At 41.6% G+C, this 26867-nt stretch overlaps 2 protein-coding genes and 1 long non-coding RNA gene across 10 annotated transcripts in view; 2 read left to right on the top strand and 1 right to left on the bottom strand.

Annotated features, from left to right (window-relative positions):
- Positions 1-17916, top strand: part of DEK (DEK proto-oncogene) — a 29320-nt gene extending 11404 nt beyond the window's left edge. The window contains exons 8-11 of the mRNA XM_026511562.4: positions 11086-11221; positions 11482-11630; positions 15902-15970; positions 16425-17916. Of these exons, the coding sequence (XP_026367347.2) occupies positions 11086-11221; positions 11482-11630; positions 15902-15970; positions 16425-16436 (366 nt within the window). The 3' untranslated portion in view covers positions 16437-17916. The remainder of the gene's footprint in view (positions 1-11085; positions 11222-11481; positions 11631-15901; positions 15971-16424) is intronic.
- Positions 5-11079, top strand: LOC130542240 (uncharacterized). The gene is made up of 3 exons (XR_008956657.1): positions 5-2181; positions 4609-4704; positions 7934-11079. It is a non-coding gene; the product is annotated as an uncharacterized LOC130542240 (long non-coding RNA).
- A 390-nt stretch (positions 17917-18306) lies between the features above and the next one.
- The window catches only part of KDM1B (lysine demethylase 1B), a 56786-nt gene continuing 48225 nt past the window's right edge, over positions 18307-26867 (bottom strand). For 4 of the 8 annotated variants that reach the window (XM_048225680.2, XM_048225679.2, XM_057304960.1 and 1 more), the window contains 3 exons: positions 26251-26373; positions 24455-24607; positions 18307-24059 (listed from right to left, as the gene is read on the bottom strand). In XM_048225680.2, the coding sequence (XP_048081637.1) occupies positions 23616-24059; positions 24455-24607; positions 26251-26373 (720 nt within the window). In that variant the 3' untranslated portion in view covers positions 18307-23615. The remainder of the gene's footprint in view (positions 24060-24454; positions 24608-26250; positions 26374-26867) is intronic. The other 4 variants (XM_044388773.3, XM_048225682.2, XM_048225684.2 and 1 more) reach the window with 1 other exon arrangement.

Below are 26867 nucleotides of genomic sequence, written 5' to 3'. Positions count from 1 at the left end.
AAAATGTTGGGTGTTTATGGGTTTTTTTTCCTCATTTCTTTCCGTGGGGAGCATTAAATATTCCTGTCATGTGATAGGTGTAACTAGAAAACAGATTCTAGAAACTGTTGGTACCATATTGGTTGTTTTTTAATTCCTAAGACACAAAAATAAGTACAGATCTTTTCTTTCCCTTATGGAGCTTTTGGTTTTATGGACATGTGAGAGCTTGGGGTTGGAAGAATGAGGTTGGCTGGATTTGAACTGGACCTTGAAGATCAGAGTAGGTACATGGGAAGGAGGCAGTGCATATACTAAACGGGAATCTAAAGAAGCAGATTGTTTGAGAATTGTTTTGTTAATATTTTAGGATTGATTTCAGCCATTTTGTTGTGTTTTATGCAAAAAAAGGGGTTTAAGGACCCCAGTTTTTCTCAACTTGTTGGGGATTATTTAATAAGAACCGTGTTTGAAGTTTATTTGATGGGTGGGCAGGTTTTGTATTACTTAGGAATGCCTGCCATTTTCTTTTACTTGGGCGTATCTGTAAAATTTTGAGAGTATTTAGCTTCCCAAGTGAAACTTCAGGAAGAAGAGAGCTGCTGAACCATTTAAAAAGTTAGCTTTACCCTCTCCTTGATACATATCCTCAGTCAAGGAGATGATTTCGTATTATGGCTAATAGTGTTTTGGTAGACTCTGTCTTAACTTTGTTTTGGTGTCTCCTTCAGTGGTCAGAACTTGCTGTGTAAATTGGGTCATCTTCCTTATTTAGGGACTTGATTAATTGGCTTGACTTTTTGGGCCAAGGTGTTTCTTTGTTGTGGAGGGCTGTCTTGTGCATTCTAGAATGTTTGCCCACTAGAGGACAATAGCACCCCTCCCCCCCAAACCTCCGATTGTCTCCAGACATTGCCAAATGTCCTTCGGGGTTGGGGCGGGATGATCACCTCCAGTTGGTAACTACTGGATTAGAAGGAAAAAGATGTGATGAACTCTGATTGTATATGTGTATTTGTTTTTAGGTACTTAAAATCCGTGATTATTTTAATGTCAGATTTTATAAAGACTCCTATAAAGCTAAATATGAAATGCTTCGTAATTTACAAAAGGATATTACAAATCTAGCAGGTATTTCATAATATATTTTTGGAGCAAGGGAAGATGAGTGATCTCAGCCCTAAAATTTTTATGGAATAGATTTTAAGGACATCAAGAGGGAAACATGTTTGTTTATATGTGAATCTATAATAATAGCAATTTTGCAGTAGTAACCATCCTCATTCAACAGATTTTTGGGTTATTACTACATGTAGTCACTGTGCTTCCTCAAACCTTTTAAAAAGCAGATTTAAAGAAAAGTTGTCATAGAATATAAACATCTAATTTTTCCAGAGGCAATGTGATTATGGGCATGGGCTTTGGAAACTATCTGGGTACAAATCCCAGCTGCACCCTTGAGTATGACTTTGTGCAGATTACTTATAAACCCTATACCTCAGCTTCTTATATGTAGTATAGGGTTGATAACAGTACCAGCCTCAACAAAGGGGCTGATTTCAGTAACTTTATTTAAAGCACTTAGAGCAGTGCTTGGCACAAGTACTATGTAAGTATTAGCTGCTATTACTATTAGTATTAAGATAACCTTTTATCATATGTAATATTCCTAAATCCAATCTTCCTGTCATTACTAAGATGCATGTTAAAAGGTGAGGGTATTTTATACTCATTTTCTTATTTGCTTTCCAGATTATTGTCCTAAGTAGAATTACTTGAAGTCTGTGAATATAGATGACCTCTGACTTGTAACCATATTGGTTCCTGGACAATGATCACAGGTGGAACTGCCCCACTTATAAATCACAGCCTTTCTGCAGGACCATAAGAAAGGATCGTTTGCTAGAAACCCAGGTCAAATGGCGAAAATCCATGCAGGAAAAAGGAAAACACAAATAGGCTTTTACAGACATAAAGTCACACAACATAAATGCTTTATCATAACTCTCTGTTCTCTGCTTTGGTTTTTCTATTTGGGCTAGTACTGACGAACTTCGTAAAATACAGTCCAATAAAATCTGGACTGAGAAATATTTCTTTTTTTTTCTTTTCCTGATAAGTCTATTATTCATGGCTCTAAAGGCTATCTCAAATTTAGGACTATTCTCAAAAACTTTATTACCGGTTCTGTTCCTATGAAAGGTAAGTACTAGCAGGAGGAACAGTATTTCTATGGTAACTATTTTTCCTTATTCCATTTTTTTGAGGACTCAGTTAAGTAGTAACTTTGTTAGGGACTTCATAAATGGCATTGTTTTGATTATTACTTTTTTTTTTTTAAGATTTATTTATTTATTTATTTATTTGTTTATTTATTTATTTATTTATTAGAGTGAGACAGCCAGCGAGAGAGGGAACACAAGCAGGGGGAGTGGGAGAGGAAGAAGCAGCCTCCCAGTGGAGGAGCCTGATGTGGGGCTCTATCCTGTACCGCCAGGGTCACGCCCTGAGCCGAAGGCAGACGCTTAACGACTGCGCCACCCAGGCGCCCCAGCACTTGATTATTACTTTGAAAGGACCTCTTTTTCTAAGAGGCCGTAAAGAACAGTTACAGGTTGATTGGAAAAGTTGTGAATTGCCTGTACATAGAATTTTTTTGTTGACTCTTTCCATAGAAGGTTGCTAAGTTAATATTACTTATTCTGTTATTTCCTGAGACAGATTTTCCCTTTATAAATAAGACTTCTCCCTGATTAATATTTTCTTATTTTATTTTAGATTCCTGCAGTAAGTATGAAGTTAGGTAGATTAATGTTGTCTTTGGTTTCCTCTGTAAATTGAGGGCTTTGGACTAAATAATCTGTATCATATTGCTTAAGTCAGGACTCTCAAGCAGAAATCCAGTTTAAGTTATAGTTGTCCATTGACCAGTTACCTGAGGTTGAATGTTACTCATTCACCTGCTCATTTTCCTATTTAGCTGTGTAGAAGACTAGGATATTTATAAGTAAATTGATTATCTCTTAAATGTAGGGTTAAAAGTCACTGAAAACCACATAGTAAAAATAATTGTCAGGGTTTTTTAAGTCTTTTGTAAGAAAATGTGTCATATTTAAGCCTGACAATAATTGCTAAGACATTTTGTTGGAGGTTCTCTGGACCTGGAGCTCTGTTTCTGTGATAGGCAGTGAGTGGTTCACAGTGGTTTTAAATCCTCCTTTTCTTTAGAAGTAACTCCAATAAGAAGTTGCTCTTTCTTTCCAGGAGTGACTTTATAAAAGAACTGTTTTAAACTTACCGTCTTGGCTTTTGGACATTTGCTTCTTCTTAGGGCAGTAGGAGGAGAGCATTTTAGAATTAGGAATTTGTAGTGTAGATAAAATTTCTTAAAAATGAGGGAATAGGAAAATGACAGGTTTAGTTATTTTCTATAAACTTATTCTGAAAATCATCTGGTTCCTGTACTGGGTTAGCATCTTTAGGAGAAGATTGCTGAAATGAACCAGTGAGATTAAACCATGCTTAGGTATGTTATTGACCACGGTGTTAGACCTTAGGCATAGAGAAGTACTGGAGAGTACAGAGAGAAGCCATGCTTCCTACCTTGGAGAAAACGGTTCTGATAATCTCTTAGACCCTTAAAAGCATACTTAGTTTTTTAAAATTTTATTCTAATACTCTTCTGTTTTTCTTAGTGTTTTTATAACATTCTTATAGTTAGAAAAGTATACAACAAACTGAAATTTAAAATTCATCTGAATGCTCCCATACATCAGGAATGTCTTCAACTATAAATACTTAAAAACCTTACTAGTAATGTCCAAAACACGAGTTCTTTTTTCTTTCATGACAAGAAATCCACAGACAGGCAATTTGGAGCCAGTATATTAGCTCAAGAAAGGTATCGAGAATTTGAATACCTTCTTTATTCTAGAGCCACCATCTGCAAATGTGGTACTTCACCTCATGATCACAAGATGAGGGTTACCTTTAGGCATTGAATCCCTGCTCCAGAGAAGAGCGAAAGGCTTTCTTCTAGTAACGTTTTCGGTTTTTTTTCCCCCAGAAGGGATGCCTTTTATCAGAGATCTCCGGGTATGTTCCCTTGGCCAGAACTTTATTACCTCTCTACCTCTAGCTGCAGGGGAAGCTGTTAAGATCCAGGTGGTAGCTTTCTTGTGTCTGTGGAGGAAGGCGAATAAAGATGTTGAGTGAGCCATCCTATAATGTTGGCCAGATCAGAGAAACTTCCAGTTATAGTTTTTGATAAACTTAACATATTTGGACCATTCAGGGAATTATTTGATAGTAGTAGGAGGGTGAATGTAAAAGTTTTGTTAGTCCTTAATTGTGTTCTAAAAAATAAGAATCCCCCCTCCCGTTCCCATCTCATAATTTGATCAGAGGATTTACAAAACCATGTAAATTATTAAACTCTTTTGCTGGAAGGCAAAGTTGAATAATCACCATAATAAAATCTTAGACTTAAACTCGCTTTCATAATCTTCTGTGAAATATAATGAGCCTTTCACATTCTTTACTCTTGGCATTCTTGAGTTATCTCAGCCAAGTTGTTAAAAGAACAGTGTATTTTAAGCTAATTTTTATTTTGTTCATCTGTTCACCCAGTACAACCTTTCTGCTGTGAGGACAGGATTCTGGCTCTGTGACAGGCGTCTTTTTTGGAGACCCTCCTTCAAGAGCCCTGCTGCCTATAAAAGATAGGTAAGCCTTTTCTCCCAAGATTTTTTTTTTTTTTGCCTTCCTTCAAAAATTGCTTGTGTTGTTCCTCTGATTCTATACCTTCATGGTTATCAGAGATACAAAAAATCCTCTTCAAATTTAAAAAAATTTCTATTATTAATCTTTTACAAAATTAGATCACAGTACATGGTACTATCTGAAATTAATGGCAGCTGTCAATTTTTGTCTGTTTCTCTTTTGTCTGTTTCGCATTAAAACTTACTACAATACTGGATGGTTCTGACTGAACCACTCACAGCAGATTCAAAAACAACAAGCCAGAATCTTAATAAATCCCATGACAATTTGGAAACTAGCCTTTTCTTAAGTTTTTCTAAACTTAATCACCTAATTTTTTCCCATATATTTTGATGAAAGACTCAAGTCTTGACTCTTGTTTGATTAAATAACAAAATGTTAGTTAACTCATGAATACCTCCAACATTTTTCCTTTGTAATGCCACATAATGGGTTTGCTATAATTAGTAAAATTTTCAAAATATTTTGAGAGATTTTTAAAGTAGGGGTTTCACATGTTATCACTTTTACATTATTCAGTTCAGTACATTGAGAGTATACTAAGTGCTGTTGAGGTTCCAGAAAATATTTTCTACCCAAATGCCATTTGAATGATACTTAATATAGGATTCCAAAAGAGAATATTCCTATCGTTGAGGGACAGCTTTGGAGAGAAGTGATAGAAATACCAGTTGAAATTGACCTTGGGAATAGAAAGTTGGACATGTGGACAGAGACAGGGAGCAAGAAGGTCCAGGGTCCCCCTCTGACAGACACACTTGTTTGTGGTTAGACAATGTGTCCAGAAGTCAAGCCGTGAGAGGTGAGCTAGAGCAGAGTGCACTGAAGCCGGACTCTGGAGAACTCAGGAGGTTGGACATTGTATAAGTAATAGATGCATCATTCTTGTTTATTCAAAATGATGGTTCATTCTACCTGAATTTTGCTGAGAAGGGAAAAAGAGACCTGGCTTCTAGAACAGTCTACCTGGGGAGAGTTACCACTCATTCAGTAAGCATTTCCTGGTAAATACAAGGAGCAGGCTTACTGAGAATCTACTACGTGCCATGTACTTTCACATCGTATATCTAAGTCAGTCTTGACTCCAAGGGAGGATGATATATCTTCATTTTTGCACTTCAAGGATATAATAAATATATGTATGTATTTTTTTCGTATTGAAGTACAGTTGACAAAATGTCACATTATTTTCAGGTGTACACTAATATTTTTTAATATCTTGTCCATATTACTCTTTCCAGAGCTGCTAGTTCATATGCTTCTGTCTTCAGAGTTATCTAGATAGAACTACTGATTTAGATTCAAATTTGATTTTAAGCAATAGTTTTAGATAAGTATATATCCACTTCTGATTATAAAAACACATAAAGCTGTTGACATAAATATATTAATTAAATTATTTTATTGACTAAATTATTTAGTTCCTGCCTTTAACTTGTATAGTTCCAATAATTCATAATCTAGACTAGTAATTGGCAACTGTAGCCCTATACACCAGATCCAACCTATGGCCTGTTTTTGTACAACCTAGAAGCTGAGGATGGTTTTCTCCTTTTTTGCAGTATTTGTTTAAAAAAATGAAGATTGCAACAGTAAGCACATGTAGGCCGCAAACCCTAAAGTAATTACCTTCTGGCACTTTATAGAGAAAGCTTGGTGAGAGATTCAGACTATAAATTTATCTGTCATCTTAGAAGATTTATAACTGGGTGAGTCTGCCGCAGGGCTTTAAAAAAATACATAGGTTCCCAGGCCTCACCCTTGACGATTTACCGAATGGTCTCTTTTCCTTCTCTTATATGTACAACCTGTATAGGTAAGTTGTGCCAGAAGACAGTTATATTAAAAAATCAAGAAGTTTGGCTGCTGTTAGTAGCAAACACATTCTCCTAGCAAGCAGAGTGGTGCTGGTGACAGGGAACCTCAGGGCTGGAATAGATCTTCAGCAGTTACCTAGTTTCCAAGAATCTTTTCCCATCTCAATCTTCCAAATAATTATGTAGCAACTACTAAGTGCCGGTTCTGAGCCACGCACTGGAGATCAAGAAACATAAAACAGGGTCTCTGCCTTCAGCAGTTGTTGGTAGAAAGGGAGAAGTCAAAGATCAGCAGGAAAAAAGTAGAGTATAACTTAAAAGCCAAAAAAGAGATTTGGACAAGATAATGTGGAGGCTCAGAAGATAAAGGGTATTTACCTCTTTCTAGGGACATGTGGGGAGCAAAGATCCAGACAGGAAACTTCACAGGAGGTAACAATTTGGTCTGAGCTTTTAAAGGATAAACAGGAGAGATCAGAGTGAAAGAGAAATTTGGTGAAAACTATACAAAATTGGATTACACTAAGGCCCATCTTAGCTTTAAAAAAAAAAATCTAAAGAAATGATCCTGGGGCCCCTACAAAATTTGGACGGCAAAGGCCAGAGAGCCCTAATACAGAGTTTGGTGATCCTCTGTTGCTGTTTTGCATTTTCTGCCAACATTTTTTTATTCTTTGTTATCATTGGTAACATTTGTATGTAATGGAAAAAGTTAATTTTAACAACCTAAATAGGTTATGATATCACTGGCTTATTTCTGTCATTTCAACTCTGGCTTGAAAGAGATACATAGGTACGTTAGTCATTTCTATAAGCAACTAATAATCTATGGTAGGAGGCACACTGAACTTACGAATCAGAGGTCTTGCTTCTTAGTATCTGTAAGGCGTTGGTTCTCAGCTACTCAGATACATTTTCCTCCTTTGTATTGAGATAAACTGTTTTGTCTTTGGATTTTTTTTTTTTTTTTTTTTTTTTGCTTTGCTTTTTTATTTAGCTCATGTAAGATAGTGTACTATAGAGATGCCTTTTTCTTTTTCCTTTTAATTACATTTTAACCACATCCTGGGTTCAGAGTACAAGTAAACCAGATCCTAAAAATGATATGAACATGACAAATATTTAAATAGCTGCTTTATGCCAAACATTTTTTAAGGTTGCTGGGGACGGATGGAGCTAAATAACGCGGTCAGGTGTCTTTTCTCACGGAGATTGTCAAATATACTCTTAAAAAATTTGTGATAGGGTGGGAAAACAGGCTGTAAATAATTAGTTTAATAAAGCTGTATACATTACATGTTTTTGCTGTTACCTTATATTTATTTACTTATTTGATCCTCAAAACAATTCTACAGATATGGCCACAGTTCATCGAATCTCCGATGCCTATAAGGCATCATTTTAATGTAAATTATAAAATGTACCCCAGTCAGATACTGCTGAGATGAGAAAATGTGAAAAAAAGTATTAAATTCAGCAAAGTCTGGTATTCTTACCTCCATTTTACAGATGAGGAAACAGGCCCAGGGAAGGTAAGTGATTTGTTTGCGAATACAAAAGTGGTCAGTAGTGGAGTCAGGATTTGAACCAGGAAGTCTGGCTCTCAAACTTGTATTCTTATTCACTGCTTCACATGAAGTAGGGATACATGAATTGTAGGCCAAGTACTGTGGGACCACAGATTAATCAGTTGGTGATAAAATGAAGGATTCAGAGGAGGAGACTAGTGGGCTGGATTTAGACTCATGAGAGATTTTCCTAAGGAGAGGAGGGGAGTAAGGTAATGAGGATTTGAAAGTTCCTGTAGAGTATAAGTGGGCTCACTTTCACTCCCCTTCTCCGCTCTCCCTGGGTCTCTTTACCTCCAAAATACCAATTATTCACGTTTACCTTACCTACCAGAAATCGTCTATTGTGTCCCAGTACCAAGGTCCTTTGGGATGCCCCATTTTCAGAGTGACCTCCTCCTGTACATATCTAAGACATACCATTAGGGAAGCTGAGGTGATTCTTTACATCCGCAAGGCTAATGCGAGTTACTCTGATTGCCTCTCTGCTCAAGATGAAACCTGAAGATATGCGGTTCTGTAGAGATTATTTTACTACTCCGTTCTCCCTGCTGCTCCATGCTAACATTTCTCACTTTTCTGAATTCCTGCCTTTCATTTGTCACAGAATAACTTGTAACTGGTTACCAAAGATGAGTGAGATCCGGTATAAACAACATGGTTTATTATTACAGGGGTGGATGTTTGTAGGTCCAGTACTATCTACCAGAAAGTAATGAAATAAGCAGAATCATCATGGTTAGTTAACACAGGTGTCCTTGAGCCTATCTTCCTGCTCTTGTTCTGTGTATCTATTCTTTATATGTGCCTTGCTTTTTTAAAGAAGACTTTAAAACTTCCAAGTTACTACATGTGTTTAATGAAAGAATTCCTTTACAAAAGGAAGCACTCATAATTATTAGTTATTACAATAACTAATATTCATTAACCATTTCCTATGAGCCTGGCACCATTAAAAGTAGTTTCCACGAATGCGTTTACTCCCCCATAAAATCATTAAGTACTATCACATTTCCCTCATTTTGTAAATGAGGGAACTGGGGCCAGAATCTGAAACCAGGCAGCTAGCTCCAGAGCCCACACTCTTACCTGTTAGGTTTCTATAGTGCTTGTGACCGTGTGTTTACAGTGTTTCTCTTAACTTAATAGGCTAGTTGTTCACTTAAAAAACTGGGGAACACTATCCCTGCTAGATGATGATGGGGGATATAGAAAGAAGCATCGTTTTAGTTGTGTTTGTCCAGTGTGATATCTTGTGGAGATGGCTTTGATTATCCTTTATCACTGTGAATTTTTATACTTTGTCAACCTAGTACTACTCCCGATTTGCAGGTTTTAAAATGGTGCCATATTGTGCACCCTCTGAAATTTTAATGACAGCTGTATACCCTGGCCTTAAAAGGCTCTGGAAGTGTTTTAAGTGTGTGATTCTAATTATCTAATCTGGGTGGGATCAAGTAATAATGCTTACGGTGTTGCTATCCCTTGCTCACCCTCCCCAACCCTTTCTTACTTTCTTGTAAAGTATGTTAATCACCTACAGATCCAGATTTTATTAAACTTTGACTAAAATGTGATACATAATAGTGATTATTCTACATATTAAATATACAACAGAACTTGGGAAATTTTAGGATTCCCTTTTAGAGCTTAGTGTGGTTCTTATGAATTAGGTGGATACCTAATAAAACTTAGTTCAAGTTAGTCACAGAGAATAACCTGTCCAGCACCCCCCACTATTTGGAACACCTCCAAGAATTAGGAAATAAGTAAAAATTGCCTCTCAATAATAACGCATAGGTAGAGCTCATATACTTTACTTTTAGAAAACGTTTCAGCCCCTTGCCACCTCTCAAATGCATTTTTTAGTGGCAGTTAAACTAGCTCGGTTAGCCAGCTCCCCGCCAGCAGTACATTACTGCGGCGGGACAGGCTGCTGCTGGTGGCCTGCTGTGACTACATAGCGATGGCAGCGTGGCAAGTGGAAAGAGATACTTCCGAACCACACTTAGAGCCTCAGCCTCCTTTACCCCTGGAACAGATTGGTCTATATACTTTAATTTTAAGAGTAAGTTCAGACCAATATCCATCTTTTTTTTTAAAAAAGGGAATTATAATCAGAAATTAAAGTGTAAAACATTTGGAGAGACATTCTGTCAGATTTGCAGTATTTTTGGTGTGTTAGGATGAGATTTTAGGTTATTTTGAGCTATTTGCTTATATACAAGATGCTTCTACTTTGGGAAAATTAGTTAAATGAATTAATGTTCCCTAATTTCAAAGACCCTGGTTGGGACAAAGTAAAAATTATAATTTTGTCATTTTAATCTATCTGCGTTTATATACTTCGCTTTTGTTTAATCAGCTATGAGTCAGTGTTTAAGAAAACAGGTTCTGGAGTCAGATCTATTTGAACCTCACTTGTGTATTTTGTTATGTGGCTGTGAACAAAATACCTCTCAAGCCTTAGTCTCTTCGTATGTTCAGAAATAGTTACTGAGCAACTGCTGTGCTTGGTGCACTATTTTAGGAGTTAGGGATACATCAGTGAACTTAGAGTGTTAAAAAAAAATCCTGGTCCTCATGGAACTTCCATTCTAGCTGGGAGAGACAATAGAAAAATATTAATATCACCTATATTCTAGAGGCATTTTTTAAGATGAAAGTAAGGCAGTGCATATAAAGTTTTCTGTCTATAGTGTGTAATGAATTTGGGCATCTTATATTAGTGTTTGATTCTTCTCGTGACTAGTTTTGTGTTGGGATAAAGTGAAGTTTGTTGGGGATATTGGTTATCTCAGAAATTGGTAACTAGTAATAATTTATCATTTGGTGATGCTAAATACATTAATTTTCTCTAATATTCTTGAGAGGTACAGAGGAATAGAGGAATGAAATTAATCTCATCAATATATGTTCTTTGCTTTCCTTTCCACCAGCCACCAAAAAAGACATCTAAAAGAGAAAAACCTAAACAGAAAGCCACTTCTAAAAGTAAGAAAACTGTAAAAAGTGCTAATGTTAAGAAGGCAGATAGCAGCACCACCAAGAAGAATCAAAACAGTTCCAAAAAAGGTATGTTAGAAACGACACATTTTCGGCAACTCTAAAGGTAGAACTCATATGCTCTAACAGTTTTGAAGTGTGTGTGAAAAATAGATAAACTGCAAAGAAAATTGGCTGGGGGGAAGTGGTATACCAGGTTTTTATAGTTGTAATTTTTCAAAATTGACAAAAATGTTAATGCATGTTGTATACCTAATTTATAGAGTGGTGATGTATCGTTTTTCCTGATACCTCTTTGAGAATCTAATGAATGCTTATCTTACTTTTAGAAAGTGAATCTGAGGATAGTTCAGATGATGAACCTTTAATTAAAAAATTAAAGAAACCTCCTACAGATGAAGAGTTAAAGGAGACAGTGAAGAAATTACTGGCCAGTGCTAACTTGGAGGAAGTCACGATGAAGCAGATTTGCAAGGAGGTAATTGGACAGATACTTGGATCATTTTGCTTTTATGTGAAAAATTCGTCCACTCAGCCCTCAGTTCAAAGCAAGATTCTTATGTGCATGCGTTCACTGCATAACTGTCTGCTGAACTGTTACATGTTCTTACAGGTGCTGGGGTGCTGCAGTCAGTCAGTCCAAGTCTCTGCCCTAGTGAGGCTGCTTCCTCTATAACAGTAGGATGTGTACAGTAAACAAAGCTAAAGTGATACATTCTACACTGCAGAGAAAACTTTCTTTTCATGATCTGGAAACTACTTTTATTGATGCATCCTTAGATTATGTTAGTTTAAACGAGCAGAATCTCGGGGCACCTGGCTGGCTCAGTTGGAGGAGCCTGTGACTCTTGATCCTCGGGGTCGTGAGTTCAAGCTCCATGTTGGGTGTAGAGATTAAGATTACTTAAATCAGTATTTTCAAAAAGAGAATCTCATGGACCACCTTATTTTCAGGGTTATTATTACAAGATGGTATAGATCAGGTTTTTAGCTCAGACTTCTGTGAAGTTTTTCTGATACTCAGAAAATAAAATGACCTAGTCTTGAATCGATTCCATAGAGATTCCATACTCTAGATCAAAATTGGGAGAGTTTAGAATCTAGTTTCTCATGGTAAAACCAAATTAAAATTTCAAATGTACTAAAGGTGAAATATTCTATATTTTTTTAAGACCTTGATTATTTTGTTTATTCATTCAGCATTCACTGAGCCTCTGCTGTGGACCAGGCACTGGGATAGATTTGGGGGTAAAGCTGGGGAATCCGTTGTTTGGCTGTTGGGGACTTACTGTTAGGTGAGATAGGAGACGGCTGTTGCAGTGCACTGGGGACGGTTGGTGGGGGCTGGGCTGGAAGAGTGCAGAACGTGCCACACCACCACAGAAGGAGCTGCGCATGCCTGGGCCTGGGAAGAGGGAAGAGAGCCTAGAGCATCAGCTGTGCCATACAGCTGAGCGACATGGACACGTGCGTGTGAAATAGGACAGTGACCACAAGGAATAGTAATTGGCTTAATTTGGCAGAAGAATAGAGTTGGGGGCGCCTGGGTGGCACAGTGGTTAAGCGTCTGCCTTCGGCTCAGGGCGTGATCCCGGCGTTATGGGATCGAGCCCCACATCAGGCTCCTCCACTATGAGCCTGCTTCTTCCTCTCCCACTCCCCCTGCTTGTGTTCCCTCTCTCGCGGGCTGTCTCTATCTCTGTCAAATAAATAAATAAAATCTTAAAAAAAAAAAAAAAAAAAAAGAGTTGGAAGGAAGTCTTCGCAGGAGTTAGGGAAGAAAAGAAGTTTTGTAGAACTCTTGTATGCTGTGTTGCAGAGTTTAGTTTTTTCCCTGAAACTAATGGGAGAATTGGGAGGCTCAATGGGATAGTGAGGGCTGATCAGCAGGGGCTGACACAACCCGATTTTTAAGAGTCATCCCAGACACATTGAGAAAGAACAAAGAATGGAATTAAGAGGCAAGAAACCCAAGTTTGTCATAATCAAGTTTTCATGGCGGCCATAATCCAAGTCAGAAATCGAGAGAGCCTGGCCAGACCTTACTCAGCTGTGGGTGTTAGGGTGTGGCTGCATCAATCATCTGGGGAGCAGAGCAAAGAGTACTCTGAGAAAAAGATGAGTTTCGTTCTAGACATTATGACATGAGGTGCTTGGAACATCCAAGTGAGAGAAGCTGTGGCCACTGTAATTCTGCCAAGGTAGGAGAGAAAGCCAGACTGGGCTACTGCTGGGAGTTAAATCCAGAAGCCTAAAGAAGGTGGCCCAGGCAAGAAGATAGAGGAAAGCAAAGGACAGAGAGTCCTGGAGACCATTCACATTAGAGTCGAGAAGTGATTTCTACAAAATATAAAAAACCGTAGAGAGATAAGTGCTATCAAAGCCAAGACAGAGGAGACAGTTTCCAGAAGGGGAAGGGCAGGGCCAGTTAAGAAAAGGTCATGCCCTTCCATGAGACAGTGGGCGAGGGCTGTGGAAAACAGCTGAGGGGGTGGGGGGGAATAGAAATGCCCTGTAAACTTGAAAACACACTTTCCGTACTGAAAGGTAAAAGTGGAAATATTTTTGCTCATTAGCTTGACAAAATCTTTATAAAGATTAGCAGTTTTCATGCTTGGCAAGGGTATAGGGAGATGTACTCACGCTTAAAGTTGTAACAACTTTGGAGAACAATTAAGTAGTATCTTAAAATGTAAATCGCAAAATGCCCTTTAACCTAGCAATTCCATTTCTAGGTCTCTATGCTAAAGACGTAGTCACGTCTGCACAAAATGATCACAGTAACGTTCAGCATGTCTGTTAATATTGAAAACTCAGAACCTAACTGGCCATCGATAGGGAAATGTTTAAACTGGTATGTTTGTACTTTTGGAATTTTCTGTAGCAGTTCAAAAGAACATGGAAGAACCTTCCAGGTATTGTCAACTTTTTAAAACATATAGAATATTACCCCATCTATGTAAATACAGAAAAACAATATTCACATTGGTACATTTATGTGTTTGTGTAAAAACTCGTTTTTAAAGGTCTGGAAGAATACACAGCGAACTGATAACTGGTTTCCTCTGGGGGGAGGGACAAGGGCAGAGTGGAGAGAGACGAGTTCTGTGCCTTCGACTTTTATAAATACGCTTATGTAATTTTTTAAGGAGATATTAACAACATGGAGAGGTCAGGTGAGAAGGACTTGAGGGGGTTTTTTGGACTCAGGAAGTAGGAGTCACGTAATAAGAGCAGTTTTGAGGATGGTGAATGCAAGGATTATTTACCCTTGGATTGAGAATGAATGGTGATGAAAGTAAATAAAAAGCTGCTGTTTTAAGCAGCTTGCTTTAGAAGGGAAATAGTAGCTAAATGGGGGGGTGTGGAATACAAGCTGATGAAAGTTTTTAAGCAGGTTGGGGAAAGAAAGCACATGCATATGTTAGGCTTGGAGACAGTGCTGGGATGGCCTGGGGAGAGTTACGGAAACGGTCCACGCAGAGGTAAGGACGTGGGGAGTATTGATGGATCCAGACAGAATAAGGTGGAGGGGAAGAGGTATGTCCGAAAGTTGAAGGAATGCATAATAGTGGCTTCTTGGCCCAAGAGCACAAGGGGGGGAGGGATGAAGATGCCATTGACAGGAGTGAAGGAGGACCTGGTGAGATACTTGGAGGGATTGCTGGTGAGACTCTGGCATTGGATACCATGAACTTGAAATGGGACCAGTCTTTTAGTCTTTAATTTTTTTAAAAGATTTTATTGATTTATTTGAGAGAGAGGACAAGCGAGGTGAGGGGCAAAGGGAGAAGCGGGGAGCCTGACTTGGGGTTCCTGAGCTGCCTGAGCTGAAGGCAGATGCTTAATCGACTGAGCCACCAGGCATCCTAGGACCAGTCCTTTGTATAGAAAAGCTGGTAGTTAGACCAGTTCAGGGTTAGAGTTTTGCAGAGAAAGAACAAGGGCGAACAACTGGAGTGATGTGAATGACTGACTCTATTCGTAGGAACTGGCAGACTGCAGCCTGTGGGCCAAATCTATCTTCCCATCTGTTTTCGTAAATAGTTTAATGTGACAACAACCACATCCATTCATTCCAGCGTTGTCTGTGGCCGCTATCACACGACAATGGCGTAGTTGAGTGCTTGTGACAGAAACTGTGCTCCTGGAAAAGCTGAAACCATTTACTGTCTGGCCCTGTACTGAAGCAGCTTGCTTACCTTCACTGCACCTCAGGAGTGAAGCCTGCGGGTGCCGATGGAGTCAGCCCAGGCGTCATCGCGAAGTCAGGCAGCGGGGAGCGAGTTGACAAAAGAGAGGGACTCCTGAGACCACCCGGGTCTCGGACATGTCACTTAGGGGAGGGGATAGGGTGGTGGAGTGGAGGCTGAAGCTCATCAGAGTTCACGTTGGGGAGCCTCAGTAGTGTTGGAGGACGTAACAAAGCAGCGTAAGGAAGTCTCTAGGAAACATCTGACAGATAACCTGCCAGTGTAAAGAGCTTGGTCCCCTTACCTAAGATCTCTGTGTAGGTGTTTGCCTCGCCCGCGTCTATTACCTCAGCTGATATTCCCAGCAGCGTATACGACAGAGAGAATGTTCGCGTGCTAGTTTATTGTCTGCTCAGTGCAGTTGTCTGGTGAGCGAGAACATTTGCGCGCACGTGCAGCTGTTCGTATGTGGCATCCATTTCTTCTTTATCCAAAGGTATAAAGAATAGCACTGGATTTCTAAATCTACTTTTAACCTTTTTCATTTTCACTATAGGTATATGAAAATTATCCTGCTTATGATTTAACTGAAAGAAAAGATTTCATAAAAACAACTGTTAAAGAGGTAAATATATCTACCTTTTGATCAGTTTTGGTCATTTTGAACATTGAAGACAAAGGAATGATGTATATCAAATACTGCATTTTTTTCAAAATATTCATTTCACTAAATATATCACATTTGACCCTCAAATTTTCTCAGAATAGATGGGGAAAATATTTTCTCTCTCCCATTGTAAAGCTTAAAAATACAGTCAGAACAGTAGTGATAGACCCGACCTCAGGCTCGCCATGTACCCACGTGGGCAGCCAGGCACGTCACAGACACTCACAACCACTTGAGCATAACTGTTGTCCACCAGAGGCAGAAGACCAGCAGTAGCCAGAGTTTGATATGGGTCCCAACAGATTTCCCAAGGTCACAGTGGTGTAAAACAGAAGTTTAAAAGGGGGGGGGGGTATGATTTTTGTGTTCCTAATGTATTGGGTATAGGAAAATGTTGTTTCTCTCATTGCAGCTGATTTCTTGAGGCAGAGGAGACACATGACTTGTCCCGTGGATGTAAAGATCTGATTTATACCATTATACCAGCAAAGAGAATGTATTTCCTTTTCTAAATCCCTGCAAGCATTGTGTTGGTAGAACTTATTGCTGATCTTTTTATCTTGAGTGTTAAGTAAATTTGAGTTTGTTGTTTTAAATTGCATTTCTATGCAGTTTTTAGTTTAAAATTTTGCATGGCAGTAACTTCCTTGCTTTTATAGTTGTATTTTGTACATTTTGGATTTCTTCATAGGAGATCGTAGATTCTCGAACTGTTGTAGTTTTAAGCGCGCTTAGTATTCGCTTGTTTCAGATATACTTTTAATCAAGTAGAACAAACTATTACTGACATTTATACATGCAGAGACTATGGCAGTATTTACTACATGAAATATTTTGGATATACACCTGTCAGTGGCAGTGTGTTCATATTAAAAATACAGGCTTCAGCTATTGAGATTAAATTGAAAATTTTCTGCTGCATGTGTATATATGTCAAATTGTCAGCATGACAAAAGTGACAGATGTTATTTTTGTATTTTTAAAAACAAATTTGTTGTATATAAAGTTTTTTTATTTCTTTTGTGCAGATCAATTTTTAAACTCCTCTGGGTAGGTATCTTTACAGTTATAAACTATGAAATGTCAGTGTTCGGCCAGATGGTATGACGGAGCAGTGAAAGTCAAAATTCAGTGGAGAAAACACTGAAGGAACAGATCGTTCTCTGCTTTGCCTCAGAAGTGTCATCAATTTGTAGTTTTAGTGTTAACTCTGCAAGTGTCTGTAGATACATTTTATATTAAGGATCAACCAAATCAGTACATCAGAACTTCAAAATTTGGGGACAGGGTGGGATGAAGTACAAGCACATTTGGCTTATAATAAATGAACTGATTTTTATTAACTGCTTTTGCCCATATAAAATGCTGATATTTACAGGAAACCGGGCCACCTTTATAATTATGATAAATGTACCGAGTATAATGCTAGAAGTTAATGTGCAGGCAATAGTGGGTATCTCTGACAAAATATTTCTCAAAAGTGATAAAAGACTTATTTTTAACGTTAAAGAAGTTTATTTGTGGAATCAGGGCTTTTGGGTTTTAAATTTTGGCCAATCAGGATTCTAGGTGATCAATATACAGACCACTACTGAATGAGACTGTTTTATCTTTTAAATTGTCTTAATCAGTTTATTGAATCTCTGAATTTTAAAATAAAACAGTGCTACTTAATGAGAGAATTAGGCCTTTGATAAACCAATTGAGTGTTTAAAAATCCATCCGTGGAAATACATAAAAATGGTATGTGTTGATTGATTGTTGGGTATTTTAACAGGTTTGACTTGTTTCTGGATAAATACAAATGAATGGAGTAAACAACTAAATGAGACCTTAGAATTGGCCTTTGATTTTAAATATTTAATTTGTTCTTATAAACCTTGTCAATAAAAATAATAAATCCATGCTCTTGTCTCTTGTTTTAATGTCTTAAATTCCTGTAGCATTTCCCCCCTCTAGCTGAGGATTTCAGAACAGGGGTTTTTAGGTGGAATTAGCCCCACGACCCATTTAATTTGGAGTGCTGTTCAGTGATAATGGACCACGTTTACGTTGAGCACTATGGAGAAGTCACAAAGGAAAAGTGGGAAGTGATTTCAAAAGGTAGGTGATTATGGTTAACAATTATTTTTATGATCACTCACTTGAAAGGGGGTAAGCAGAGTAAGAAAGACCTAGGAGCTAAAAAACAGTCCACAGAAGGTTTGGAGGAGAGGGGATGGAGGGGATACGTGCAAGTTCGTGGGGAAGGCATGGCTAATACAAGTGCGCTCATCACTACAGTGCACAGCGTATTTGAAAAACAAGTCTAGTTTTTATTAAGCAGTTTTATACAACCAGCTGTTCACAATCTGCAGTTAAAACACTGTGTATTCACTGCTATTCAATTATAAAATCTTGAAACAGTGAAAAACAAACTCAAGAAGAAAAGAAAAGTACCATGGTTCCTTAACGAACAAAAAGTCAAATTATGTCACTTGAGACAGGAAATTTTTTACATACACATTTACCGTACTTCAGCTAACTAGGTTTTCCCTTAGTTTGCTTGTAGCACAGTACCAAGTTTAAGTGCCCAGAGACTAAACAATTGTGAGCCATTTCAAACTTAAAATATTTTATATTTATCACTAAACACATGCTACTCTTTAAACATTTTAATACATAGCATTTTAAAGCAGAATACTTCCCAATCATCAGATAATCTAAATATCAACATTAACTTTGAAACCAATTTACGGCTGTTTGCTTTTCTGAGTTTGTATCATACTTTGATGGGGAGGGATGTGTCTAAATTCTGTAAGTTTGCATAAAATACTATTTCTACTTACAAGCTGACTTTAAATTTTAAAAATACCTAATATTTTGCAAAGTGTCTTTAAAGTCATTTTGAGTCCCTTTTTGAAGCAGACTAATATAACTGAAAGAACTGTTCAGACTTTTTAAAACAAAAGCACTTAAGTTACCATTCACTTTTCTAACTTCTTGGCAAGATAAGCATCCTGAAGACCCTGAAACCAGTGTTTATTTTAGTTGAATTATTTTATCATGAGTGAAGAAAAAGGAACTGAGTATCTGCCATGTTCTCAAGCTTTTAAGATATGGCTTTAAATGTGTAATATTTACCAGGATATCACGGTTTTCTGCAGTTTTCCAGTGGACCTGCCTATGGAATACTGAAAACATAATGCTGTAAAAAATACTCCTAGAGTTTGAATCCGTTACTTTAAAAAGAGGCAGTAGAGGGAGTTTTTTATTAAAGTATTTAGACAAGAAAGATCTTTTTGCTAGTGGTTGCCAAAATTAAGGCTATTTAAAGTGTGCCATCCACCCTAACTTGGCTCTTAGAAAAACAGCCATATTCTAAATGGTCTAAAGTATGAAGACTATACTATCTCTACCCCATTCTAAATGACAGAATACCTATGCTGTTTAAGGAATTGAAAATTTTGCTATTTTGCCAATGAGTGCACAAATCTAAAATGTATCACAAAAGATACCTGAATTTAAATTTCTTTTGAATAACCCAATGGAAAGAAATATGTACAAAACAGTCTAGAAGTTTCATTTACTTTTAACTGAAGAGTTTGTGCTGTATCCGAAATGGAAAGATTTCTATCTAAATTTTAAGTAAAAGCTCAATATTGGAGCTATATAAAAGTCTTAAGGCTCATTGGCAAAGATACCAATAAACTGTCACAGAAGAAAAATACATGGCTTTGTCTGGTTTTTTAATGATTGCTGCTTGGTTTCTCAATGTTTGAAAACTGATGAGCCCAACAAATTGCCAGATTTAAAGGGAGTCTCCAACCATGGAAGAAAGCCTATCCAAAATCTAATTTAAGGTTCTATTCTGCCTTATTCTGAAATACGGAAGACATAGCCCTAATCAACCTGTGGAAAATGCAGTTAAAATATAAGTGCTTCAAAAGGATTCTTGGGGCTAATGCTCTCAGAGGTTTTTTGTTTGGTTTTATGAAAGTGAGGTTTAACATGTGTTTCAAACTTTACCATCTGGGGCACAGAAGAAAGCTGGGTCCAGACAAATTCTATTCAAAATGCTGCGATCTTGCTTGCTTCTCGAACACCACTCAAGTATGCCCCTGTAACAGTTTGTGGAAAATGCCTGTTTGTTGCCTGTAAGAAATAATTGCATAATTTGAGGTCATGTGTAAGGAACTCAGATGATAATCAACAGATAATACAAGCTTATACTTTTCTCTGATCCTCAAAGACTGATGGCACTTCTTCGTGCTATGAGTACTACTCCCCCATCACTGCTCCCGTACTTCTCTGGTGATCCCACCATCCTTCACCAGATCATTCTACAACTTTCTCTACAGTCCTGTGAACTACTCTGTACCGATCCTTAGGATATCACCTCTGTATACCACGTACTTGAACTAAGAATAATGAATAAGACACAGTCCCTGCACCCTTGTCAGACAAGCAACCTTGCTGTTCAAATCAGCAACGAAGGAGGCACAGAACACGAACCAATCCATCCACAGTTAGAATTTCGCTAGATGGCTGGAACAGAAGGACAGAGCTGAGTTAAGAGGAAGGGGAAAGAAAGGTGAGGACTGGCAATGGGAGAAGCCCACTTTCCAGGAGGGTGTAGCTGGAACAGAACCAGCAAACCAGGACAGGAAAAGCAGCAAGCCCGATCTGCGCCTTCGGGGGCGGGAACAATGATGGAGCTGTGGGAAAGCCGCTGCCGTGTGGTGAGCAGACCGCAGAAGATGGGGAAGGATAGGAACAGGAAGCTCTGTGGGAACTAAGCTAGGTGCCATGTCATCTAGGTTGATGGCTGGGATGGAAGGAAAACGTCCAGGGCCAAAGACTTCAATAAATGGAGGCGTGATCGGGATGTAATGTTACACGTACTAGTAGAGGGAAAGGGGAACAGAAACCTCACAGAAATGGGTTAAAAAAAATTTTTTTTTTAAACTGTGAAGTAACTATCTCATGAGCCTAACAGAGCCTCTCCTGGAAGCACTGACAGTGGTTGTGTGGCAAGCTGTCATGCCGCTCCCACAGAGCTGGCTCTCTGCAGGCCAAGGACGCATCTAAGATAGCTGGTTTTTAAAGGACATTCTTTTGCAATCCTCCAAAAATCAGGAAGAGAAAAGATAACACCAACTCCATTTTTGATGACACTAGAAGATGTGTGAGTCCTAAGCTAACATACACAGTATGAAAACAGATGAAAGAGTGCTGAGAATTCACCTTACTCTGCTATGTTTGGGGGGGGGGGGAATTAAAAGCAACCAATTCACTCCCCAGAGCAGCCACTGGAGGCATCAGGAACCACAGAGCAGAGGCTGAGTGTGAGTAGAAACAGGGCTGAAGGCTACGAAGAGCAATCTGGTCCCTCACCAGGTTCCCCGCTCCCACCACCACAACCCACCTGGAGATCTGACGCAGAGGCAAGGGTGGGGCACCAAACAACATGGGGATTAAGTCAAGTGTTCATAACTAAGAGCAAGACTTCCGGCTCCCAGGATGTCAGGAGCTGCCACCAAGCGCAGAGAAACTACGTTCCCAGAGGAAAGAGCTATAGATAGACTGATGTTTGGGGATCCAACCACCCGCCAGCAAGCTTCCGGGAGCTTTCTGTAGGCTTTTATAATATAAACGCCTCACTCGAATCTGAGCAGACAGTCAAGGATGGAGTATGTGGACATGGGAGGGGCACCGGCTAAAGGAAACAAAACAGGAACTCTGAGGAGTCATGAAGCAAGAGGGTGTTACCGAAAGAATCCAAGGACAAGCCCGTGCTCATAAAAGAGCCAAAATTTCAAAAGTCAACTCAAGGGTGGGAAGATGAATTTCCCCCACCTCAACAACAGGATAAGAAGACGGAGATGAGTAACAGCAAAGAAAAGGAAATTAGACAATCAATTCAGGAGTTCCAATATATGTAACAGAAGATCTAGAAATAAGAGAAAAAAATGTGGGGAGAAGATGATCGGAAGTGAGAAAAAACCAAGGACTGAAGGATAGGACTGTCTAGATTGTAAGCAAGCCAAAACAGACACAGAAAAAGTGATCAAAACAGCTAAACATTTCTCAACAGAAATAAACCAAGAAAGAAGGCAGGCCACGTCATACCCATTATGATGGCCATTATCAAAAACCGCCAAAAAATCGCAGGGCACCTGAGTGGCTCAGATGGTTGAGTGTCCAGCTCTTGATTTTGGCGGTCATGATCTCAGGGTCATGAGATCAAACTGCACATCAGGTTCCCCTACTCAACACAGAGTCTGCTCGAGATTCTCTCTCCTTCTGCCCCTCCCCAACCATGCACACTCTCTCTCTCAAATAATAAATCAACCTTAAAAAAATCTCAAGTATTGGAATCTTTGTGACTGCTGGTCGGAGTGTAAAAGGATGCCGCTGCTGTGGGAAACAGTGTAGTGGTTCTTCAAAGAACTAGGCACAGAACTAATACATGATCCAGCAAGGCCTCTTCTGGGTATATACCCCAAAGAACCCAAAGCAGGTTCTTGAAGACAGATGGACATCCATATTCACGGCAGCATTACTCACAACAGCCAGAAGGTAGAAGCAAGTCAAGCATCCAGGACACGAACGCATATATGAAATGACATCTGTAGGGTGCCTGGGGGACTCCGTCAATAAGCGTCTGCCTCCGACTCAGGTCATGATCTCAGGGTCCTGGGATTGAGCCCCATGTCAGGCTCCCTGCTCAGTGGGGAGTCTGCTTCTCCTCTCCCCGCTCATGTTCTCTCTCTAAAATATTTTTTTTAAAAAGAAATCTATATACACACGATGAAATAGATTTAGTCCTCAAAAGGAAAAATATTCTGACACGTGCCACAATGCAGATAAACCTTAAGGACATTGTGCTGAGTGAAATAAGCCAGTCAGGAAAGGACAAACACTGTAGGCTTCCACTGAGAGGATGACACACCCAGAACAAATTCATAGAGACAAAGTAGACAAGTGGTAGCCAGGGGCTGGGAGAGGGGGAAGGGGGGGTGCTGTTCCATGGGCACCGAGTTTCTGTTTCGCAGGATGAAGTAGTTCTGGAGATAGGTGCTGGTGATGGGGGCACAGCAGCGTCTGTTCATTTGATGCCACTGAACTGTACATCTAAAAACAGCCACGATGGTAAAAGCTTCCTTCTAGATGGAAACGGACCCAGTCGTTCACGGCGTCTGGAAACTGCGCCTGGGGCTACAAGGGTGCTGCAGGGGGGACCGAGAGGCCCCTAACATTCTGTGCCACGCTCATGCAGTAGTGAAGTAACGAGACTCTTCAGTATTAGAAACGATTACGGAAAAATAACTTTAGCTCCTTTGCCAAAACAGCAGTCCTTGTACTTCCTACAATTTGACTTCTCAGGCCCTCCCGTAAAGAAACTGGATCCCAAAGACGACGGTGGGGAGTTTGTGAAAGTCTGTCCGTATTCAAGCGGATCAGGGAAGCCCAGGCGTAGGAACGGGGGCTGGCGGACAGCGACGACTGCAGACTGAACACAAGTTCTTTGCGGACTTAAAAAATAGTTACGATGGTAAACTGCACGTCATGCGTAATTTACCACAATTTAAAAACCAAATGTTAAAAGAAAGAGAGGCATCTAGAAAATGAAAGCGCCAACGGCGCAGAGTGGCAAGCAGGGGCCCCAGAGGTGAACAGCGCAGGCCAGAGCGCCGACCAGAGGACGCCAGGAAGGGGTTCCACAAGCCGAGCGAACGCGCCGGCTCGCAGGGCTGCGGCGGGGCGGGGTCTGCGGGGAGGGGCGCCGGCCCGAGCTCGGGCGCACCGGGGCCACGTGACCGGGAAGTGCCACGTGACCGGGAGGTGCCACGTGACCGGGAGGTGCCACGTGACCGGGAGAAGGCGCCCAGGAAGGAGTCGTGCGCCCGGCTCCGCAGGAAGCCGCGTCCCGGCAGCACGAGGCCGCTCCCGGGGTGAAATCCCTGCACGGCGACCTTCCGCCCGACGGGAGGTCAGCGCACGGTGGCTCCCTTGTCAGGTCGCAAGCCAACAACAGAAATGGCCGCACGCAGGAAGCAAATTCCTGAAGAAACGACAGGAAGGGTTAAAAATGGCTGTCCTGGGAGCGGGAGGAGGGTGTGGAGGGGCATCTGCTGTTCCGTGTGGTGTCTTTTTTTTTTTTAGATTTATTCCTGAGAGAGAGAGGAGGAGGGAGGGAGCACGAGAGTGAGCAGGGGAGAGGGAGAGAGAGACCGAAGCAGACTCCGTCCCTGCAGGGAGCCCAACGCGGGGCTCGACCTCGGGACCCCGAGCTCATGCCCTGAGCCGAAACCGAGTCCGACGCTTAACCGACTGCGCGGCCCGGGCGCCCCCGGTGGCCTGATGGGCCTTTCGCTCTGCAACCCTGGACGTACAGCCCTTCCGCGAAAAGAACGTAACCCAAGCAAGAGCGGCCGGGTTCAGGCTGCGGACACGCACCTCGCCCGCGAAGAAGACCGTGCCCTGTATCTCCTCGGCAATGATGTCGTAGGCCTCCCCGCTGCCGCCCGTCTTCACAAAGCTGTACGCCATCTGGATCCAGGGGTCCGTGCTCCACCGAGTGACGAAATACTTGGTGGGATCCGGGACTTCCTGTGTCAGGCAGAAGGAACCGTGAACCGGGATGGGGGGCCCGAGACGGGCTGCAGCCCAGGGCAGGAGCACACACAGTCCCGCCGCCTCTGGAAGCGGAGCCCGTTCCTGGAGGCGGCGACACGGCGGCTCCCGGTGCGCCTCTGCCCCCCCCTCCCCCCAGGCCCCAGGTTTGTGCGGCGTCCTCCATGTCCTGCCCAAACTCTGCAACCTCCCCCGGCATCTCATGTCTACACCTTACCCGGCCAGAGACGCGCGCCCCCCACCCAGCCGGCCGTGGCCAGCGCCTGAGACTGGGGGCGCCCCCTTGCCCACGCCTGGCACACGTTGTGACGGTGCAAGAGGGGCGTACGGGAGGGAAGGGAGCAGCCGTGGGACAGGCTGGGATTCTCAACAGACTTCTCCGCAGATCAGCCCCAGGACGGCATGTTTCACATTCACGAAGTTTCACGTTAATTCCGTGCCTCTGACAAGCACCAGCATGAAAAACAGTTCTACGGAAAAAATCTGCTAAGTTCCAAATAGCTAGCGTGAAAACAAGTTTTGGGGCAAAAACCCCAAGCAAGGGACAACTGTGAGATGTAATCATATCATGTAATATAAGCAACAGCCTCCCCCCCCCCCCCCCGCAGGGGCCTTTCTCTAATTTACGTAACTTTTGAGTCATTTCAGTTCTTTCTACTCCCACTGCTTTACGTGAAGCTATTAGCCACGCCATTTACAGATCTCCAGAGAGCGTGAGGTTTGGTAAACTGGAGAATCTGAAGTACTGGAGAATCTGAAGTACCCTGAGCTCCTCGGAGCAAAGACAGAGAAGAGAGAGGCCGCGTCTATGGGGTAGGAGAAAATGCCGGACAATATCCCTTCGAAAGGAAAGTTGTCAAAGCTTGCTGGGGTTTGGGTTAAAACGCGGAGCCTTTTCCGTCCTTGGGAAACAAGGGGGTGTGGTGCCCTCTGCAGCAGCACAGACACTAAAATAGGAACCACATGGGGAGGACCAGCATGGCCTCCGTGCAAGGAGCACGTGCAAATCCGTGACGCGGTCCACACTTCGTGCAGTTCCCCTGCGGACAGGCACCCACTGTGCATTAGCGCAAAAAAGGGGGGGGCGTGCATGATGTGAGCAGAAAAGGAAGACGAAGGTGTGGAAGGCCATACGGAATATTGCTATAGGCTCATCTGTGTCCCCCTAAAATCGCTAGCTTGAAGCCCTTAACCCCCAAGGGCCACACATGAGGTGATCATGTTACAATGAGGTCCCTGGGGTGACCTTTAAGCCAGGATGCCTGGTGTGCTTGTGAGAGGAGAGGACACAGACAAGCACAGAGGGGAGCCCGGGTGAGGTCCCAGGGGGAAGGCAGCCATCTGCAGGCCAAGGAGGGCAGCCTCCGAAGACACCAGACCTGCCTCGTCTTGGACTTCCAGCCGCCAGCATGGTGAGAAAATCGATGTCCATGGTTCAACCTCCCCACCCCCACCCCTGGGCGGTGGTGTGTGTTACAGCAGCCCGTGTGGACGGGTCCGGGTATGCAGGGGGGAGGCCGGCCAGCCGTAGGAAGAAGGAACGGCGCAGTCCGGGCCCAGCCCCAAGGACAGCTGGCTGAGGGCCACACGTGGCCGCAGAGCGCACGCCATTCTCTGACCTGCTCCTTGAACAGCTCCCGCAGGACAGCCATGCACTGCTGTAGCACCTGCTTGTCATCCAGGGTCCGGACGGACGCCACCGCCTCCCCGGCCACCACCGACATCAGCACGCTGTGCTGCTTCTGCAGACGCGGGAGGAAGGCATGGGCAGTTCACTCTCAGCTTTCGGGACAGAAGCCCCTAACTGCACGGCTCCAGGCTCCAAATCGGGAAGGACTTCGTGCTCCCCAGCCTCTGACTTCGCCCGGCCCCTGCCCCTCCTCCATCCCCAGCCCGGTTCCCTGATGACACTCATTGTGCATCTATACATTTGGTTGTTGGCGGCTGAGAAGCTCAGGAGGAAGGGTAAATATCAAATTCAGGGCTGCTCTTGGCTTTTCCCTTATAAGAACTTGTTCCAGAAGGAACAGAAGATGGAGAAGGGACATCTGCACAAAGTAAGGGAAAAAATCTTCCTCAATCGGTAAAGAAATTTTTGCCCATGGCTCCCAAGTGAAACCTTTGAAGAGAAAGTTTCTTGGAAGGAAGGAGGAGGAACAACAAGGGTGACTCTTTTGCAGGACATCAGTAGGACGTTTCAAGTCCCAGGCACGCCCCTTCCCCGCCCGCCTCCCAC

Source organism: Ursus arctos, unplaced genomic scaffold (genome assembly GCF_023065955.2).
Source record: "Ursus arctos isolate Adak ecotype North America unplaced genomic scaffold, UrsArc2.0 scaffold_31, whole genome shotgun sequence".
Lineage (NCBI taxonomy): Eukaryota > Metazoa > Chordata > Mammalia > Carnivora > Ursidae > Ursus > Ursus arctos.
The sequence above is the reverse complement of the archived record's forward strand: the minus strand, read 5'-3'. Positions and strand labels throughout refer to the sequence as shown.